Source organism: Misgurnus anguillicaudatus, chromosome 17, assembly GCF_027580225.2.
Source record: "Misgurnus anguillicaudatus chromosome 17, ASM2758022v2, whole genome shotgun sequence".
NCBI lineage: Eukaryota > Metazoa > Chordata > Actinopteri > Cypriniformes > Cobitidae > Misgurnus > Misgurnus anguillicaudatus.
This window is the reverse complement of record NC_073353.2, coordinates 41543531-41565299: the sequence shown is the minus strand read 5'-3', so window position 1 is coordinate 41565299 and position 21769 is coordinate 41543531. Positions and strand designations below refer to the sequence as shown.

The 21769-nt window shown below is 35.3% G+C and overlaps 1 protein-coding gene across 2 annotated transcripts in view; it reads left to right on the top strand.

Moving 5' to 3' along the window:
• Positions 1-21769, top strand: part of abcb11a (ATP-binding cassette, sub-family B (MDR/TAP), member 11a) — a 41285-nt gene that overhangs the window by 14092 nt on the left and 5424 nt on the right. The window contains exons 9-20 of one of the 2 annotated variants that reach the window (XM_073854780.1): positions 1788-1962; positions 5253-5366; positions 5456-5566; positions 11480-11605; positions 13663-13866; positions 15151-15321; positions 15398-15599; positions 17421-17505; positions 17587-17710; positions 17782-17946; positions 18227-18331; positions 18429-18590. In XM_073854780.1, the coding sequence (XP_073710881.1) occupies positions 1788-1962; positions 5253-5366; positions 5456-5566; positions 11480-11605; positions 13663-13866; positions 15151-15321; positions 15398-15599; positions 17421-17505; positions 17587-17710; positions 17782-17946; positions 18227-18331; positions 18429-18590 (1744 nt within the window). The remainder of the gene's footprint in view (positions 1-1787; positions 1963-5252; positions 5367-5455; positions 5567-11479; positions 11606-13662; positions 13867-15150; positions 15322-15397; positions 15600-17420; positions 17506-17586; positions 17711-17781; positions 17947-18226; positions 18332-18428; positions 18591-21769) is intronic. The other variant, XM_073854781.1, reaches the window with a different exon arrangement.

Here is a 21769-nt window from a genome sequence, read left to right as displayed (position 1 = left end):
TCATTTTTGTAAGTCTCATTTGCCAAATGCTTAATTATAATGGTAACTCACAGATGATGTGCAGTGCATTGATGCTAAAAAAAAGTATAAAAAACACAGACTATGATTAGAATGAATTTAAAAATATATTTTTTTTCTGCCACGTTAAAATAAAAAGGACAATTATTTACACTTTAAAAAATCTGTAGAAATTACAATGTTGTTGCAGCTAGGTTGCCGGTAATTTACCGTAGATTTAAATGTACACTCTAAAAAATTTGCTGTAATTTTGCAGCTGGTTGCCAGTAACTTACTGTAGAAGATAAAGTCAAAAAAAATTTCATGTTCATTTAACTTTGAACAAAATGTTGCCAGTAAATAACATAAATGTAAAATCTAACACTGTTAAAAAATTCCGTAGAAATTGCAGCTGGGTTGCCGGTAATTTACCGTAGATTTAAATTTATGCTATTACTGGAAACATTTTGTTCAACGTTAAATGAACATTAAACATTTACAAGTCTTTGTCTTCACAGAATAAAACTAGAAAAACAGCATCAAGCAAAACATTCTGGGAAACAAAATCTGAAGCAAAAAAACAGAAAAAGTTTGATGATGATTTCAGGTTCCCAGAATGCTTTACATGAGGCTGTTATTGTATAGTTGTATTTTGTAAAGATAAAGACTTGTTGTTAATATTTAAAATGTATTTAAGTTTGAACAAACTCTTGCCAGTAAATAACATAAATTTAAATCTACGGTAATTTACCGGCAACCCAGCTGCAATAACATTGTAATTTCGACAGAATTTTTTTACAGTGTATGTTATTTACTGGCAAGAGTTTGTTCAAAGTTAAATAAACATTGAATATTAACAAGTCTTTATCTTTTCAGAATAAAACCATACAACAACAGCCCCATGCAAAGCACTCTGGGAACCAGAAATCATCATCAATCTTTTTCTGTTTTTTTGCTTCAGATTTTGTTTCCCATAATGTTTTGTTTGATGCTTTTTTTGTTTTACTCTATAAAGACAAAGACCTGTAAATATTAAATGTTCATTTAACCTTGAACAAAATGTTGCCAGTAAATAACCGGCAACCCAGCTGCAATTTCTACTGATTTTTTTTACAGTGTAGTTCACTGTACAGCAGCAGCTCACACATTGTTGGTTGCTTGATAACAGACGTAAGAATTGATAGCAGACCATTAAATCATGTCATTAAACAATTTAAGGTTTCCTAACTAGAGATGAGATTAGATTTGGTGAGATAAGTTTTTGTAATACGCCCTTGATCTATATAAAAAAGTGTTGCTAATTTCCTTTAGCAATCAAACAACTGCAACAGTAGTGCTGTAAGTTTTGTATTTCGTTTAATTTTTGTGTTTTTGTAGTAGTTGTTGTGTAGCGTTCCAGTAGCTCAACTGGTACAGCATTGCGTTAGTAGTGCAAAGATCATGGGTTTGATATTAACAAACTCCTAAATGCTCTGATTGTCTAAACAATGGTGACCCACATTCTGATTTATTTTTCACTGTTTACAGTCTCCAACATGAATTTTAATATTTATTTGCTTAGCTTATTTTGTGTATGTTAACATTTTAAACAATGATAAAACATCAACAAATAAAATAAAATCAACAATTAAAAATTTGAGTAGATTATATCAAATAAGTATAGCTATCCATTGTGGCAGGCAGCCCTTGCTCACAAAAAGGTTGGAGACCCCTGGTTTACAGAGACCGGCCATGCTGTTTATGTAAAAATGTTTACATTGCCTGTACAGATAAATGTTTATTTTGCACAGGTATGACAAGAATCTTGTAGAGGCCCAGGCGTGGGGTATTAAGAAGGGAGCGATCATCGGGGTGTTTCAGGGATACCTCTGGTGCATCATATTCCTGTGTTACGCTCTCGCTTTCTGGTACGGATCAAAGCTGGTTATTGAAACCAAAGAGCTCTCCCCCGGCGGCCTTGTTCAGGTATAAGACCATGTAGCCAAAATCAGCAAAGTTTTGCCATTATTTTGTACTGACCCTTATTTAGGCTTTTCATACTGCGCTTATCTTGGTTCTAAACCTTGCTTTTAACCCTATAGGTTCAGAGCTTTTCACATTTGTAATTTAGAAGTGGGGTTATCCATGAAATTAACCTAGGGTTATGAAACCCTAGCACAGCTTTTGGGATTGATCTTGCATTGCTGTGCTAAACGCATGCAGTTTGAAATGAGGCGGGGTTATAAGCAGTGGCGTAGCATCTGGGCATGCAGGGTATGCACGTGCAAATGGGCCCGGGTCAATAGGGGGGCCCGCCCAGCTTTTAATAAAAAATATTTTTAAATTTAATTTTTATTTGTGGCCGCAATAAATATATTTTTGTATGCATATCATGTGTAGTGATATCTTATTACCCCTTAATTTCTAATTTTATCAGTCATTTCTTGTTTGCGTTTATTTTTATTTTTTTTGCACTGTGCTGCCGCCGTAGACTACTATGCCATCATTTTCTTACATGACGCACCTCCCCGCCGAAAAAAAAAAAACACAGTGTGAGAGGTTACTATAGCGGCTATACATGACAAGTAAGAATGGACAAATATAAACATAAAAGTGGGGCCTTAAAGAGAAAAGAGAAGGCGGAGAAGTTAGTCACGAGTCAAAAACTACCCAAAACATTTTGTTTTTCTTTATTTAAATCTACCCTTTAAAGTCAAAAAGTTAAGTAAAAATATTTGACTACCTTATTAAAAGTATATGTTGTTAACAGATCTGCGCGCCACAGTTAATAGTGCCAATGGGCAAGGTTGGGGGGGGCCCGTAAATTTTTTTTGCATATGGGCCCGGGACTGACTTGCTACGCCACTGGTTATAAGGTTATGACTCCATACTTAGCGACGGACAGCCAATCAAAAACCGAAGAGCACGTATCTCATATTACCATCTGTGTACTGAAAACTTCTGAATTAGGCTAAAAAGACATCTTTAAAGGACAAGTTCTGTATTTTACAATTAAAGCTCTGTTTTCAGATTGTTTATGATGAAATCGAACGGTTTTGACTAAAATTTGGACATATGATGCTGGCCCGAGATTTTTTGAGTGTTTGTTGTTTCACCTCCCACCTCTATAATGGCTGGTGCACTGGAACAATCCTTCCTAAAATGCATTAAACTTTCGTTTACAAAGACGTGAAACTCAGCGAGTGGTCAGGGGGGTTCACTGATATGCTCACATAAAAATCGCTGCAAAAGATGCTTTCCAACAGTAATACCGTACCTCACAGCACATCTAATACAAGTCAATGGAGTTGCCAAAAACTACAATAAAACCTGTTGGAAAGCATCTTTGTGTGAGCATATCAGTGAACATCCCTGACCACTCGGTGAGCTTCACGTCTTTGCAAACGAAAGTTTAATGCATTTTAGGAAGGATTGTTCCAGTGCGCCTATACACCCATAGAAGTGGGGGTGATACAACAAACACCCGGAAATTCTTGGGCCAGCATCATTATGTCTAAATTTCAGTCAAAACCGTTCTATTTCATCATAAACAATCTGAAAACAGGGCTTTAAGTGTAATATATTGAACTTGTCCTTTAAAAGCGAGACAAGCGGTTATTTTTGGTGGCAGCGCTATTTTTTTTCGCTTTTTATCCAATCATGACTGTTGACACAGTAAATATGCTAATAAAAACATTAACCCAGTGTTTAGGAATGCACAATGTGAAACTAGGGTGACCATACGTGCCATTCTTCCCGGATGCATCCTGGCCAGGATTTTGGTGCGTCTTCCGGAAGTCGTATTTGTTGACCGCATACGCCATTCAGTTAACTATTTCGCCGCCATTGACGAGATATCTCGTCAATTAATAGAAAACGCTTCCCCGCCAATTACGAGATTTTCTGTCTTTCCGCAATACCGTTATTATCCACCAGGTGGCACACTTCCGCAACTTATACAACCCGGAAGTAGCGCCTCACGTGAAAGAGAAAGAACTCTGTGTATGTTTTAAAGATGGCTCTGCATCTGATCTCTATCAAAAGTCCTTCACAAAAATTGAATTATCTCAGCTTTTTGCTCAAAATTTGATGTTTTTGAAGAAACCTACCCATGTTTGAGAGGTGATTACAAGAGAAATAATGAAGGTAGGATGAAACGTTTTTTTTTGTTTAAAAGCAGATGGTCTGTTCTTTCATTGGATATACTGTATGTTTATATATTTAAAGAAGAACATTTTCTGGAAGGCATTAAACCTTTGAGAAAATCATGAAAAATGCTGGCGCTGGCTGGCAACTTTTGTTTAAAACGCTGGCGGGGAAAGAGTTAAAAACATAAGACATACAATCGTAGTTTCTTTCTTAACTTTAAATGTAACGGTTGCCTCTCTGTAATAATAATAATAATCTTCTATGACGTATGCGGTTGACAAATACGACTTCCGGAAGATGAACCCGAAATCCTGCCCTGGACGCGTCCGGGAAAAATGGCACGTATGGTCACCCAAGTGAAACATCACATTATGAATACCCAGGGTTATCTCTTAACCCCAGGTTAAATAAGAACAGTGTGAAACGTGAAACAGATAACTTTGTTATGATTCTGTTAACCTGGGGTTTAGAATATAACCCGGGATTAACTATTTCAAGTGTGAAAAGCCCTAAAGTTTGTTCCTCAACACAGTACTTAGTCATTTGGATTACTTTAAAGGAGACATTTCACAAGACTTTTTTAAGATGTCAAATAAATCTTTGGTGTCCCCAGAGTACATATTTGAAGTTTTAGCTCAAAATATCATATAGATAATTTATGTTAAAATTGCCAAGTTTGTAGGTGTGAGCAAAAATGTGCCATTTTGGGGCGTCAATTAAAATGCAAATGAGCTGATCTCTGCACTAAATGGCAGTGCTGTGGTTGGATAGTGCAGATAAAGGGGCGGTATATCCCCTTCTGACATCACAAGGGGAGCCAAATTTCAATGACCTATTTTTCACATGCTTGCAGAGAATGGTTTACCAAAAATATGTATCATATTTTCTAGGTTGATAGAGGCACTAGGGACCCAATTTAAGCACTTAAACATAAAAAAGTCAGATTTTCATGATATGTCCCCTTTAATGGTTTACCCATGGAAATTAACCCATGTAGACTGCTTTCATTGTGTAGACTGCAGATTTTTAACTGTCCACTTTGTTTACTTAGCTAATGTTCTAACAACAATTTTTTAAATAGCTTGAAGTGATTTGGCTTCTCAATGAGCTGCTTTGTTCCTCTTTAGGTCTTTTTTGGTGTCCTCATGGGTGCTATGAATCTAGGCCAAGCTTCTCCTTGTCTCGAAGCGTTTGCCTCTGGTCGGGCCGCAGCCAAGAGTATATTTGAGACTATTGACAGGGTGAGAGATACACTCACGCAAAATCAATCCATTTCATTCTTTCAGCTTCAGGGAATGATTAATCACTGTCAGATTCTCTTCTCATACAGGAACCAGAAATCGATTGTTTCTCAGAGGAGGGTCATAAGTTAGACAAAGTTAAAGGTGACATTGAATTCCACAATGTTGACTTCAACTATCCCTCTCGACCTGAAGTGAAAGTGGGTATCTTTTAGCATCCAAATCATTTAATTGGGGCTGTCAAAAATTAGGTACATCATGTCAATCAATCGCAACATATCAATGTTTACAGAGAAAAAAATCCAAGCTATTGCATTACTGTGGTAAACAAAAGAACGGGATCGACAGAGACAGGGCACATATTATGCCCATTTTAACAAGATTGTTAAAATCTTGTTAAAATTGAATTATCTCAGCTTTTTGCTCAAAATTGCACTCAAACCACACTACGAAACACTACGAAACTCAGAATGTGTCTGTAATGTTTCAGCTTAAAATACCCCACAGATCATTTGTTATAGCATGTCCAAAATGACCCGGAACAAAAAGTGTTGGTTTCGTGTGTACCTTCAAATGCAAAAGAGCTACAGTTCCTCACCCCTTACCAGTGAGGCTATGTTTACATGAATGCGTTTATCCTTTAAAACGCGTTACTTTTGCTACGTTTACGCCTTTCATCTACACTACATCACCGTTTTCGACCCTCATAAACAGATTAATTCGTAAAAGCTGCAGACCCTGTTTTAGTTTGAGAACTCAGACGTTGCTCTGAGTGTAAATGAACGTAGACGGAGTCTTATGTAAACGAACAGCTGATGTTAACGTGACAGCGCATCATTTTCAAAGTAAAAATTATTTTATTCATGTAAATGTTGGTTTGCAACGGAGGTTTTGCCAAAAATAGTAAACATCTACCAACCATCTATTATAAACACTATATCGGATTGTTTTAACATGTATCCTTATAGATAATGTCTGTTTTATATTAATGTTTGAGTATTGTTGGGTTTAATGTGTTTATGTTTTGTTTAAATTTAGTTAGCTTACGAAAGATAGACTGTAATTTTAAACGCCATATAGGCGTTGCAAAGGCCAATATGAAGGGAGAATTGTAATGGGTCAGACATTATTTTCCAGTTTAATGTAAGTTTTGTTTGCTACTTTAAAATGAATTTCGTTTCAGATAATTTGTCTCTTAATTTTAATCGATGTTTTGTTGATAATTTTTGTGAATATAAATTAATAAAAACAATAAACTCAACGTCATAAATATAATGTTCGTTTAGGCGCTTGCGCTTTTAGCTATTTGTGTGTTGCTAACGGAGTGGAGGACGTGCACGGACCTCGCACACTTTTAAAAATTAATGCAATAAGCATTTCTGGTATAAAGCAATACTTCACCTCTTACTATTGTAGCGGAGCCGTGCTAGAGAGAGAACATGAGCCTAAGATTTTAAGGAACTCCGACTACGCCACCCCGGGAATTGCACCCGGGGAAATCTCAATTTACCCCCAAAACGATGGGTGAAGGACACAGGTTCGGTCCCTTATAATAAAGTAGGCAGGAGACGTGGGTATAATGCAAAATGTTACAGAATTTTATTGATACAAATATTTAAAACACTAAATTTAAAAGACACCAAGTACTCATACTCCTTTAAAAGAAAAAGGAAGACACAATATTAATAACAAAATACATAAAGAAAAACAAATGTTACCAGCAGGGCTGAGGCTCCCAACGGCAGAGGACAGAGTTTAGTTCGAGCATGCACACTTCCACACAACCACACACACACCAAAGTGCACTCAAACCACACTACGAAACACACAAGACAGCACAGCACACGATGAGAAGCACCACCACCACTGTAGAATTTCCTGTCACCCGTGGGAACCCCAGCTCCTGCGATAAACCAAAAATAAAGGTTAAAGACCTTAACACAACCAAAAATAAAGCACATTTAATGGATGGTTTAAACTACTGCTCACAACTCCTCTACAGTAGTGACCGTTAATACTACACAAACAGCACAGACCATAAAGCATTGGGAGGTTTAATTACACATACCACTCCACTCTCACAGTGTGGGCCCGTTGGCATAAACAAGTAGTCACATACAGCAAACAAATTATGAAACAAAATAACCAATTCACAAGAGAAAAGAACACATAATACATCAGACAGGGGAACCACGGAGCTCATACAGAGCGTCGTTTAATCTTTAAAACAGAATGTTCATGTCCCCAAAACACATGAGGTAGAGCACTACGGTGCTATGTTAAACGACCGACCAGACACCAGCAGCACCCTTTAATGATGACAACCTGTCCGCACAGCAAGCTGAATAGCAGCTCTAAAACAGCGCGAACGGTAAACGGCAGACGTAGTCACGGCCCGGAACGAGAGGGAGAATCCTAAAGCAAATACAGATGTAAACATTATGAATAGACATTACTACTCACTTAAACTTGCGGGTTACACACTTACCGCTTCTTACGCCAGGCACGACACCTTACGGACACCGGCATACAGCTGTCATGGCAGCCACCAGTGCCCTGGCATACAGGGAGTCAGCCTGAGAGGCTAGCACTCTTAAAATCCATTTAACAGTGCTAACTGGCACCAACATTGGAGCCAACACACACTAGAATTCAAATTTTGTTTTAAAATCACACACAACACATTAAAATAGCCATACGCTAAGAGCTAGCACGCTTACCTGTAACGACCGTCAACAGACACAGGGGGAGGGAAATCAGACGTGACACATACACGGCTTCAGCCAATCAGCCTTTAAATAGAGAGCCCTACTCTCCAATAGGTGAACACAGCTGTCAATCACCTTGTCCCACTACACTATGTTTGATTGAAGTTTGCATTTGCTGAAATTTCTTTTTGCTTCAAGTTCGCTACTGTTTAGTACTTTTCACTTGAATGCTTTCTTTTTAAATCATAAAGAACTTTCTGTTTAGTTATAAAATCAAAATTAACCTATTAATCATATTAATATGTTGTAGGGGGTAGCTAGAACAGTATGGGCCCTATTTTAACGATCTAAGCGCATTGTCTAAAGCGCACAGCGCAACGTCTAAATGGGCGTGTCCGAATCCACTTTTGCTAATTTAACGACGGGAAAAATCTTTTTGCGCCGAGCGCATGGTCGAAAAGGGTAGGTCCTATTGTAATGGGAGTATTTTGGGCGTAACGTGCAGTAAACCAATGAGATACTCAGCTCTCATTCCCTTTAAAAGCAAGTTGCGCTGGCGCTATGTCTAATCCCTATTTAGATGACGGACTTTGTAAACTGAAAAACTTAGCGGAGGAAGAAGATCCCCAGTTTAAGATTAATGTTAAATAATTGTGTTGTTTTTCCCTTATATTGAAATTGTTATTTTTTTATTAAAACCTTTAAAACCCGTTTTCTTTTAGTCATGGAAGTAAAAAGCAGGCTTGTAATTGCTTTAAATGTATGGCTATCCAATATCATCAAAAAATAATTTACAAGTATGTAAGATAAGGTTTGTACTCTAAAAATACTTTATTTGTAACAAACAGGAGATAAAGAATTTACAAACGGCTCTCCTCACGTTTCAGCACTTTGGAGAGCGGTTTTTTTAGCAAAGAGTTTTTTTAAGCATTACTTACAAATGTTTCTCATCTCGCCATATCCACAGGTACATCATATACAATAAATCCGTGAGGTAGCATTTAAAAAAAACATTTAAAAACAGACGCATTTGTTTAAAGCAAAGCATTTATTTACTTATCAGGCTGCAGGTAAAGCAGCTCTTTGCGCCTTCTAATGTCTCATAATCAGTCCTCATTTATAAATATGTCCAAGAGACTCAATAATAATCTCTTAAATTCAATCCTTTAATCTTTCATATTTTAAAGCATTTTTGTGCTGCTGTGCATTTATGTACTTTGTGATAAGCAAACCCGCGTTGTCCTCCCGTTTATAGGCGCATATTACTAATGCGCTCTTTAAATAACATAAAACATATTGCGCCATTGACTTTAGACTTTAGACCAGGTTTTTGTTGGTCAATGGCGTAGTCTATTTTAGTTGCCTCAAAATAGCAACGCGCCAACAATGCGCCTGAACACACCTCGTTTTTCAGACCAGAACGCCCATGGGCGCAAAGGGGGCGCAAATGCATTTGCTATTTAAACAACCCGGCGCTAAACGTGAAAATTAGGGTGGAAACTAGCGAAAGACACTTGCGTCGCGCATTGCGCTGCATTGCGCCGGGTGTAAGATAGAGCCCTATAAGTGTTTATGTTTTGTTTAAATTTAGTTAGCTTACGAAAGATAGACTGTAATTTTAAACGCCATATAGGCGTTGTAAAGGCCAATATGAAGGGAGAATTGTAATGGGTCAGACATTATTTTCCAGTTTAATGTAAGTTTTGTTTGCTACTTTAAAATGAATTTCGTTTTAGATAATTTGTCTCTTAATTTTAATCGATGTTTTGTTGATAAGTTTGTTGAATATAAATTAATAAAAACAATAAACTCAACGTCATTAATATAATGCTCGTTTAGGCGCTTGGCTTTTAGCTATTTGTGTGTTGCTAGCGGAGGACGTGCACGGACCTCGCACACTTTTAAAAATTAATGCAATAAGCATTTCTGTAGGCTAAAGCTATACTTCACCTCTTACTATGTTTGATTGAAGTTTGCATTTGCTGAAATTTATTTTTGCTTCAAGTTCGCTGTTCACTTGAATGCTTTCTTTTTAAATCATAAAGACCTTTCTGTTTTGTTATAAAATCAAAATTAACCTATTAATCATATTAATATGTTGTAGGGGGGAGATAGAACGGTATAAGACTTTCCCAAACACATTTTTATAGGTTCAAAAATAGTGTCTGTTGTAGTTGCAGGCAAAGGATCCAGGTATGACTTTTTGTCAATATCGCACAGCTATTATTAGAGTAATAAGTTATTTTACACTTTTATGCGCATGCCCAGTTACATGATTGGTCATGTTTCATGCGTTTATGGTGGTGTATAGTGTGGATGAAGATTCTTTTGAAAATGCCAGTATAAACAAGCATCGTTTTCATTTTAAAATGCCGTTTTAAAACGCAAACGCTCTAATGTAAACATGGCCTGAGGCCATGTGCTTTTGGTTAAAATAGATCTGATTATAGATCTGTGAATAGTCTGGGACAAAAGTGTATTTAGCTGCATTATAACATTATAACACGCTAACAATCATTAAAATGCTAACAAACACATTTAGAAAAGCTTTTGGGTAAATTTAACCAGTCTGTTAGTGACCGTGGCTGAGGCTTTTTTGTGTGATGTCACATTAACACAAGATAAAAAAAAACAAGTCTAATGAGACTGCTTTGGTTTAATAGGGATTAAAAAGGAGGAGAGGGTGGATTTTTTTCATTGTATGTTGTGTCAACACACATTTATGACTCTAAACACTTTGTAAAAGTGAATTTTACATAATATGTGCCCTTCAACTCTTTCCCCGGCATTGACGAGTTATCTCGTCAATTAAGAGAAAACATTTGCCTGAAAAAAAAACGTGTTTATAATGAGTTTTTATGGTTATCTGTATGGTTATCTTTATGGTTATCTGGTTTATCGATTATCCACTAGGTGGCGCAAAAAAATATTTATTAATTTTACACTCCGTGAATGTTTTGATAATCGTTCCGAATCTGATCTCCAACAAAATTCCTCCACCAAAATGCAATTATCTCAGCTTTTTGCTAAAAAAATATTTCTGAAGAAAAATAGCCATATTTAAAGAATTTATAAGAGTTTAGAGTTTATAAGCAGAGAAAAATATAGATAGGATGAAATTTTTTCCCCATTTTGTTTGTTTGTTTGAAAGAAAGCAGAGGGTCTGTTCTTTTATTTGATATATTTGTGTTTATATATTTTTGTGAAACTTTTGTGAAAATCACAAAAAAAAATGTTGGCAGGCAACTTTTCAAAAAAAGGCTGGTGAGGAATGAGTTAAAAAATAGTACAAAATGCTAGATGTTTTGTGGGACACATTAAATTGACAGCCCTAAATTTTATCTTATATTTATATATAATAAATCAATCTTGCAGTGTTTGATTGATTGACTACGTTGTTTGCAGATATTAAATGATTTGAACGTTGTGATCAAAGCTGGAGAGACGACCGCTTTTGTTGGTCCAAGTGGATCTGGGAAGAGTACAACCATTCAACTCATACAGAGATTTTATGACCCAAAGAAAGGAAAGGTATACTTTACACATTCATGTAAACATTCATAACAGATTTATTATTTATGGCAATACTTTTTTTTTTAAACTTGGGTTGTTTTAAAGGTGCAGTGTGTAAATATTAGCGGCAGGTTGCGAATTGCAACCAACGGCTCAATCCACTGCTCACCCCTCGCTTTTGAAACGCATAGAGAAACGATGGTAGCCGCCACCGGAAAAACATGTCATCAACTGAGACAACTTAGTAAAAAAGTTTGTCTGTTAAGGGCTTCTGTAGAAACATGGCAGCACAAAATGGTGACTTCCACGGAAGGGGACCGTCGGTGTATTTAGATAAAACATCTCATTCTAAGGTAATAAAACATAATGGGTTATTATAAAAAGGTCTTTATACACCCCTGATAATATAGTTTTGTATATTATTTTGCAATTTTGTCAAGAGATCCTTTTAAGAATTACACACTGCACCTTTAACCCACAGATGCGTAAAATTCGGGACAAACCGCAGCCGTTGAGTTAAAAATAAATCTAGGCTGGGTTGCTGTTACCCAACATTTTGGGTTTACACTCAAAAATAAAGGCATATGTTTTTGAACCAGAATTATTAACCAAATAAGTTAAAAAGTGTGTTAATTAAAGTTATACATGCATGATTTTGGATTACATCATTGTCTGTCCTGAAACAACATTTTTGCCTACCAGAGCCAATGTTAGATTTAGTTTTAGGACTAGGTTAGAGGCTTCTACACCATTTTTTATCAAAATATTATTTGAATGTGATTTTAGGTGGATAGTGTTTGGGTTTATAGATGGTTTCGGCAGCAACAACATAATAAACATATGGCTTTTGTGGACTAAACGCAACTTCCAGTAAACTTTCACAGAATCAATAACAGCAGAGTCCTTTTACAGTAGATTATTTCTGATAACAAGGGAAATAAATGACGAGTAAATTACCTTTGTTCATATATCTTATCTAACGCGTACCAACTATTACACTGAGCAAACGTTACTGTGTAAAAATTAATGTAGGGGAGAACGGGGCACAAAGTAACGCTGTTTGGCTTTGGCTCTATTATCCAAAACATATTTAATATTTATAGATTAATCCTTTTTTTTACACAAAAAACACACACATCTCTGCTACAAATGAACACTTAAAGTTTGTTTGTGGGACCTACAATTATCGTACAATTACACCCAAAGTGACAGGAGGGCAAACGTTACAACTTACCCCATAGTGAGGTTCATTGTAACAAACAGAGGGTTTGTTGTAACACCTGCTAGGAAATTAAGTTTAAACACAAATAATTCAGGCAAATTCTGTTTATATACTAAAGGTGGATATTGTTTATATATCTGCCTATAATAAATCCATCAATCATCCTTCATCTAACCATCCTTGTATTAAGCATCAATGCATAGAAATAGATTTTTTTGAAAGACAAAAAAATCATAATTGTGAGTTATTAAATAAAGACAAAAAATCATAATTGTGAGTTATTTTCCCTGATATTGTTAACAGTTGTCATTTTGATGAATAGTGTTAACGTTGTTTTCATTATATTATCATTGTATATCTGAGACTTAATTGTAACACTGTGGGACAACTAACCCCACTGTGTAAAAATGTTTTCAATCCCAGCTATCAGTTACTAGGAGTTGTTATGTTGTGTTATGTTTTAGGTAACAAGACAGTGATTAAAATAATATAAGGTTGATTTGGTGACACCCAATTCAGAAATCGAAAAAAAAACATAAGATTAAGAAATTGACTTTATGCCTCCAAAACACTCTTTGTTCAATATCTTAACCAAAACACATCAAAACTTTGTTGTTCCAGAACCAACAAAAACTTGGCAAAATCATAGCAATCAACCCTATTAACAACAATGTCTGATAGTGACTTAAACTTATTTATTAGCCAATCACAGGATACTGTGTTACAACTTCTGAATTTATCTGACATCTTAAAACACCCAGCAAGTACATCCTTGTATAAAGATTGTGTGTTTGCTTATAAAGTTTAATCCTGGTGATCTTGTGTTTTGTTTATTTATTGCTGTCATGTTTAGGTCACTCTTGATGGTCATGACATCAGAAGCCTGAACATCCAATGGTTGCGTTCTCTTATCGGCATAGTGGAACAAGAACCTGTCCTGTTTGCCACCACCATCGCTGAAAACATCCAATATGGCCGTGCTGGAGTCACCATGGAGGAGATTATACAAGCCTCCAAAGAAGCCAACGCTTACAACTTTATCATGGATCTTCCTCAGGTAACAAATACTACTGTATCTCACTTAAAGCTCAATTCTAATTTCATGTGTCACATTCTGTAGGCTGACACAGAAAGTGTATCCGCCTACTACCCATTACATGAAAGAAGCTATTTTTCAGTATTTGAGAGAAATCTACAAACTTTTCATTCAGCTGTAAAGACCACCTGGGCTTTACTGGATGATGTGATATCATGTTTACCGTTTATACTTGTTAACTTCTTAATAAAAGTTGTACTACCTTGACATTTAAGAACATCCAGATTGTTGGACAAAAGTTTTTTAATTCTACTAACATCCCAACCACTGTATCTTATTTAGATTTTTTTATAATTTAAACGCTATTTTAAACACCATTCGTCTTAAACTAATGTCACCAGATGTCCACATTTTTCGGTGGACAGTCACGTTTTTTGGTGTTTTGTTTTCCACAAACCCACAACAATTAAAAGGCAAAAACATTCAACAAGGTTTTGACACTGCTTTTGTACATTCTTAGATAATAACAAATAAGACTTTAATGATATTTTGACCATTGCAATAGGAATTGTCCCAGCTTTTCATTTTAACAATCTGGTCACCCTGTTTTAAATGAGCAGTTGTTGGATGTATAACATAACAAAACGAAAATTTGTATTTATTATCAACTCTTTCTCCGCCATCGACAAGTTATCTCGTCAATTAAGAGAAAACATTTACATAAAAAAAGTGTTCCTGATGAGGTTTTATAAAAATATGTAATACCACGATTACCCAATTTATAAAACAATTGAAGCAATACTCATTTTAAACTCTGAGTATCGTTCTTAATCTGATCTCTGACAAACTTCATCCACAAAAATGCAATTATTTCAGCTTTTTGCCTAAAAAATAATTTTAAAAGAAAAATACCCATATTTAAGCGTTATTAAGCAGATAGGATGAAATGTTTTTTTCCTGTTTTGTTTGTTTATTATTTGTTCTTTTGTTTGATATATTTGTATGTTTATATATTTTTAGAAGAATTTTTTTCTGGAATGCATTTTGTGAAACTTACAAAAAATGCGGGCAACTTTTCAAAAGAAAAAAAAGGGTGGGGGTGAATGAGTTAAAAATATGAAAATTGGTAACTAAATAGGTTTTATAGAATAAAGTGACACGTCATAAATGTAATGCAATTTTTTTAAATATATAATTCCTTTGGACACAATCATATACATGTTATGTCATTGACCCATATATAGGCGATAAAAACAAACATGCCAATAAATTACTTAAATTGAAAATGTGTTTTGCGTTGACCAGAAATTTGAGACTTTGGTGGGTGAAGGTGGAGGGCAGATGAGTGGAGGGCAGAAGCAAAGGATCGCCATTGCACGAGCGCTGGTCCGCAATCCCAGAATCCTCCTGTTAGACATGGCTACGTCAGCGCTGGATAACGAGAGTGAGGCTATAGTTCAGGAGGCCTTGGACCAGGTGATTTATTCATTATAAATCCTAGATGAACATTTCCAAATATATCTCCTCCTAAAGCTTCCCAAATGTTTTCCAGGCTCGACTGGGCAGAACAACGATCAGTATCGCCCATCGTCTGTCTACAATTCGTAACGCTAATGTAATCGTGGGCTTTGAACATGGACGAGCTGTAGAGAGGGGAACACACAGTCAGCTTATGGACAAGAATGGAGTTTACTTTACTTTAGTCACACTACAGAATCAAGGAAATAATCCAGCAAATGAGAGATCAGAGAATGGTAAGTTTCATATTCAGGTTGTTGCATAGGATGTTGGAGACCCAAAGACTCACCTTCATGTTAATCCAAACTTGTAAGATCCTGTTATGTTGTGTGTCAATGCAACACAAGAAATAGTAATTGTGACTCTGGACCACAAAAACAGTCAAAAGTTGCACGGCTATATTTGTAGCAATAGCCAACAATGCATTGTATGGGTCAAAATTAGAATTTTTATGCCAAAAATCATTAGGATATTAAGTAAAAATATTTTGTAAATTTCCTAGCGTAAATATATAAAAAAGTATTTATCTTTAGTAAAATGTGATTGTAAGGACTTTATTTGCACCCTCAGATATCAGATTTTCAAAGAATTGTATCTCGGCCAAATATTGTCCAATCCTAACAAACCATACATCAATAAAAAGCTTATTTATATAAATCTCAATTAAAATAAATTGACCATTATGACTGGTTTTGCAGTCCAGGGTCACAATTATAAAAAGTCTTTATGCAGTTTATTTTCAAAACAATCATTTATTGTGAATACAGTCAGACTACAAAAAGCTATATTCCAAGCCTTTTTTTACTTTTTTTGATGATTGCAGGTGGAAATTATTGATAAGTTTAACAAACTTCAAGAAATTTATTACACAAAGCCATCATATGGCTTACATTGTACATATTAACTCTTTCCCTGCCATTGACGAGTTATCTCGTCAATCAAGATTAATTGCAATTAATCGCATACAAAATAAAAGTGATAATATATCTGTGTGTGTACTGTGTGTAATTATTATGTATATTATACCACAAACACATCCATATATTCATTTCAGATTTTTTAAAATTTATTAGTGCTGGGCAAAGATTAATCGCGATTAATCGCATACAAAATAAAAGTGATTTTTGGCATAATATATGTGCGTGTTCTGTGTCTAATTATTGTGTATATTTAACCACACACACATTCATATATTCATTTCAGAATTGTTTTACTTATATATAATTTTTAAAATTTATTTTTAATATAGAATATATAAAAATATAAATAAATATATATAAACATGTAAATGTTTCTTAAATACATACATGAATGTGTGTGTATTTATTTATACATAATAATTACACACAGCACATACTCATATATTATGCCAAAAATCCCTTTTATTTTGTATGCGATTAATTGCGATTAATCTTTGCCCAGCACTAAAATGTATATATATATATATATATATATATATATATATATATTATAAATTTATATTTAATATAGAATATATTATAATATAAATAAATATAAATAAACATTTAAATGTTTCTTAAATACATACATGAATGCATCTGTATTTATACATAATAATTACACACTTATTTTGTATGCGATTAATCGAGATCAATCTTTGCCCAGCACTTAAAAAAACTGAAGCAAAATCGAATTTAATTAATTTTAAACTCTATGTATGTTTTGATAATCGTTCTGAATCTGATCTCTAACAAAATTCCTTAACAAAAATGCAATTATCTCAGCTTTTTGCTCAAAATTTTGTATTTTTGAAGAAATCTACCCTTATTTAAGAGATTATAAAAAGAGAACAAATAATGTTGGAATGAAAGTTTTTTACTGTTTTGTTTGTTTATTTGAAAGCAGAGGGTTTGTTCTTTCACTTGATATATTGTATGTTTATATATTTATAGAAGAAATTTTTCCTGGAAGACATTTTGTAAAACTTTTGTGAAAATCAGGCTGGCAGGGAATGAGTTAAATAAAATGTGCAGGTTTGAAACTAGATGAGATTCTTCATCAATATTACTTGAAATACTAACAACATTCAATCCTAGCAGCTGTTGAGGCATCTGTTACTGAAGAAGATGGGCTTGAGAAAGTGAGAAGCTTCAGCAGAGGAAGTTATGAGAGTAGCTTAAGGTACATTTTCTCTTATTTAAATGTTAAATCCTTACATTCATTATTATGTTGTTTGCTGAAAAGCTCTCCGGTTTCTCCCAGGCGCTCGTTGAGACAGAGATCTCAGTCTCTGTTGTCTAACAGCATCAGTGATGTCATATCTGGAAAATTTAAATCCCACTCAGACCATTTCGAAATCAAGGAGGGAGACGAAGTAAAAAAAAAGGTTTGAAATATTTTTATGATTTTTACTTTCTGTATTCTGTATGAAACTAAGTTCTCGCTCTTCTTTTGTAGAAGACCAAAGGTGGATCTGAAGATGATGTTGAACCAGCACCCGTCACACGAATTCTGAAGTATAATCGTCCCGAGTGGCCGTATATGCTGCTGGGCTCAGTCGGCGCCGCTATTAATGGATCTGTCAACCCTGTTTATGCTCTTTTGTTCAGCCAAATACTTGGGGTAGGAAGCAAATACAAAAACACAAACTGCATAGCAAAGTAATAAATTCACTTATATGATACTGTAACAAATACATAGCAACAACCATTTATGACACCCTTTTGTAAAGTTTTCTCAAAAAATTTAAAAATCAAGCTAATTGTAAATCATATTTTTAAAAAGTAGGTTCAGGAAAAATATTTTCAATTTGTGCATTTGATGATGTTAGCTGCACACGTTCACATGTATTACCTGTAAATTGTTATTAAGCACTGGACTGAAGTATAATAGTTTTTTTCAGACATTTTCGATTCAAGACTTGGATGAACAGAGGAAGCAGATAAATGGGATTTGTATTCTGTTTGCCCTCGTGGGAGTAGTAAGCTTTTTCTCACAGTTCTTACAGGTATTGTTTTATCTACGCTGTGTTCTTTACCGTGAGAAATGTATATCGTGACATCATATCTGGCTATACAGTATCAACATGATTTGTTGTATTGCAGGGCTATGCATTTGCTAAGTCAGGAGAACTGTTGACCCGCAGGTTAAGAAAGGTCGGCTTTCAGGCGATGTTAAGACAAGAGATCGGCTGGTTTGATGATCCCATGAACAGTCCTGGTGCTCTGACAACCAGACTGGCTAGTGATGCCTCTATGGTTCAGGGGGTTAGTCTCAATATAAATACTAAATCATTTGTGTAATGAAATTCCCTTATTAAAAAACTACATAAATTTGATTCACACATGATCACGTGTTTTAGCACATATGAAATTCATAGATTTTCTGTAAGGGGTTGCTTTAGTTAACTTCTCATTTAATGGAAATGTTTTGGTAGCACTTTACAATAAGGTTGTATTTGTTAACAATTAGTTAATGCATTAGCTAAATGAACGCAATGAAGAATCTCACTTTATGTTAATTTTGGAATTTCCTAATACATTTATAAAATCAAGCATTGTAACTGTTAAAGGAATAGTCTACTCATTTTCAATATTAAAATATGTTATAACCTTAACTAAGAATTGTTGATACATCCCTCTATCATCTGTGTGCGTGCACGTAAGCGCTGGAGCGCGCTGCGACGCTTCAATAGCATTTAGCTTAGCCCCACTCATTCAATGGCACCATTCAGAGAGAAAGCCAGAAGGACCAAACACATCAACGTTCCTCCCACCTAAGACGAGCAGCTACACGTGCAAGTTTGGTGGTACAAAATAAAACGCAGCGCCTTTCCAAGCGGATCCAAAAGAGGAACTATATTTTATGGCGCAACAGCACTTTTGGGAGCACATCGACTCGCCTGAAAAGTCCGCTCCCCTTCTCCCTCTCATAATGGGAGAGGGAGGGTGTTACTGCGCCGAGTCGAAGTACTCACAAAAGTGCTATTAGTGCTATTAAAGTGCTTAGTTAAGGTAATAACATATTTTAATATTGAAAATGAGTAGACTATTGCTTTAACATTCATTAATGTACCATGAACTAACATGAATAACTGTATTGACATTAACTAACATTAACAAGCATTAACTCTTTCCCAGAGAAAACACTTCCCTGCCAATGATTAGTTTTTATGGCAATCTATGTTTCTTCTATTATCCACCAGGTGGTGCTCATATCCAACTTATAAAATACTAAAGCATCCACTGATTCAAAAACAATAAAAACTCTGTGTATGTTTTGATTATCGCTCTGAATCTGATGGCTAACAAAAGTCCTTCACAAAAATGCAATTATCAAAATTTAGGAAAGATAGGACGAAAAAAAATTTAAGCAAAGGGTCTGATAGTTCATTTGATATATTGTATGTTTATGTACTCAGAATATTTTTTCCTGGAAGGCATTCAATTTTGTGAAAATCATAAACAATGCTGGCGCCGGCTGGCAACTCTGGTGCTGGTGGGGAATAGGGCTGGGTATTGGCAAGAGCCTCACGGTACGATACATATCACGATACAATGTGCCGCGATACGGTACCACGCACTTACGTTGCGGTACTTTTTCTGAAAAATGTAAAAAAATAGAGCTGAATTTTTTTTAAGCCAAAGTGCTTCCATGCGTCGGCTTTGAAAGCTGCAGGTGTTTTTAAATTTTCTGCCATTTTCTCACTCCCGCTAACTTCCAACTGGACAGCGACAACTACAGCAGTGACGGAGTAGGTCGTTTTACGCACACAGAGAGATTTGATGGGATTTTAAAAATATAGATAGTACAGATTGAAATACGAAACTATCGTTGAAAAATTTATCACGATAGTTAGCTGTATCGATATTTTAGCACAGAATTAATACATGCTGAAAATTATATTGTTCATTGTTTATTCATATTAGTTAATGCATTTACTAATATTTACCAATACAACCTTATTGTAAAATGGTGAATGTTTTCAATTTCAAAATAAAAGAATTGGGGTATACTTTCTAAAAAAAAACTTATTTAAAGGTGCAGTGTGTAAATTTTAGCGGCATCTAGTGGTGAGGTTCAATTCAATTCAATTCAATTTTATTTATATAGCGCTTTTCACAAGTGTTAATTGTTGCAAAGCAGCTTTACATGAGAAGATGTAGAGGAGAACACAGAAAATCAATAGATAATATAAGAAGTAGAGATAGCGGTTAAACCGTACAAGCGAGCATATTAATAATGTAACGTATACTGTAAAGTGCTAAGTTAAGCCAAAGTTGGCTGACTCTCCCTGGGATTAAAAACCCTCTAGGAAAAAAAACCCAATGGGAAAAAGTCCTAGAAGGACAAAAACCCTTGGGAGGAATTAATATATATTTATATATATATAGAAACGGTAGGGATAGGAGGCGGGTAGGCGAATTAAACTGGTTTAGCCGGTGGTCGTTGGTCGGGCATCGGCTGGTCATCACGTTGCGAATTGCAACCAACGCCTCAGTCCATTGCTCACCCCTCGCTTTTGAAACACATAGAGAAGCTAGGGTAGCCGCCACCGGACAAACATGTCATCGTCGGAGACAACTTAGTAAAAAAATTGTCCTTTAAGGGCTTCTGTAGAAAAATGGCGGCACAAAATGGTGGCTTCCATGTAAGGGGACCCTTTGTGTATGTAGATAAAAACTTCTCATTCTAAGGTAATAAACACATAACAGTTCATTATAAAAGGTCTTTATACACCCCTGATAATATAGTTTTGTATATTATTTTGGATTTCTGTCAAGAGATCCTTCTAAAAATTACACACTGCACCTTTAATGACCATAACTATACAGTTTCATTTATTACATTTTTTTTATATTCACATTTATGTATTTGGGAGGCTTTTTTATCCAAAGCAACTTAAAGTGATGCAAGCTACAGTATACATTTTATTACCAGTATGTATATTACCTAGGAATAAAAACCCACAACCTTTTCATTGTAAAGCAGTGCTTTACCAGTTGAGCTATGCAAACACTATTTTCCTCAGATTTTTCTTAAAACTTAAAGGTGCAGTGTGTAATTTTTAGAAGGATCTCTTGACAGAAATGCAAAATAATATACAAAACTATATTATCAGGGGTGTATAAAGACCTTTCATAATGAACCGTTATGTTTTTATTACTTTAGAATGAGACGTTTTTATCTACACAGAGGGTCCCCTTACATGGAAGTCGCCATTTTGTGTGTCACCATGTTTCTACAGAAGCCCTTAATGGACAAACTTTTTTATTACGTTGTCTCCAATCATGACATGTTTGTCCTGTGGTGGCTACTGTAGCTTCTCTATGCATTTCAAAAGCGAGGGGTGACCTGTGAACTGAGCTGTTGGTTGCAATTTGGAACCTCACCACTAGATGCCGCTAAAATTTACACACTGCACCTTTAAGTGTTTAAGTGTTTT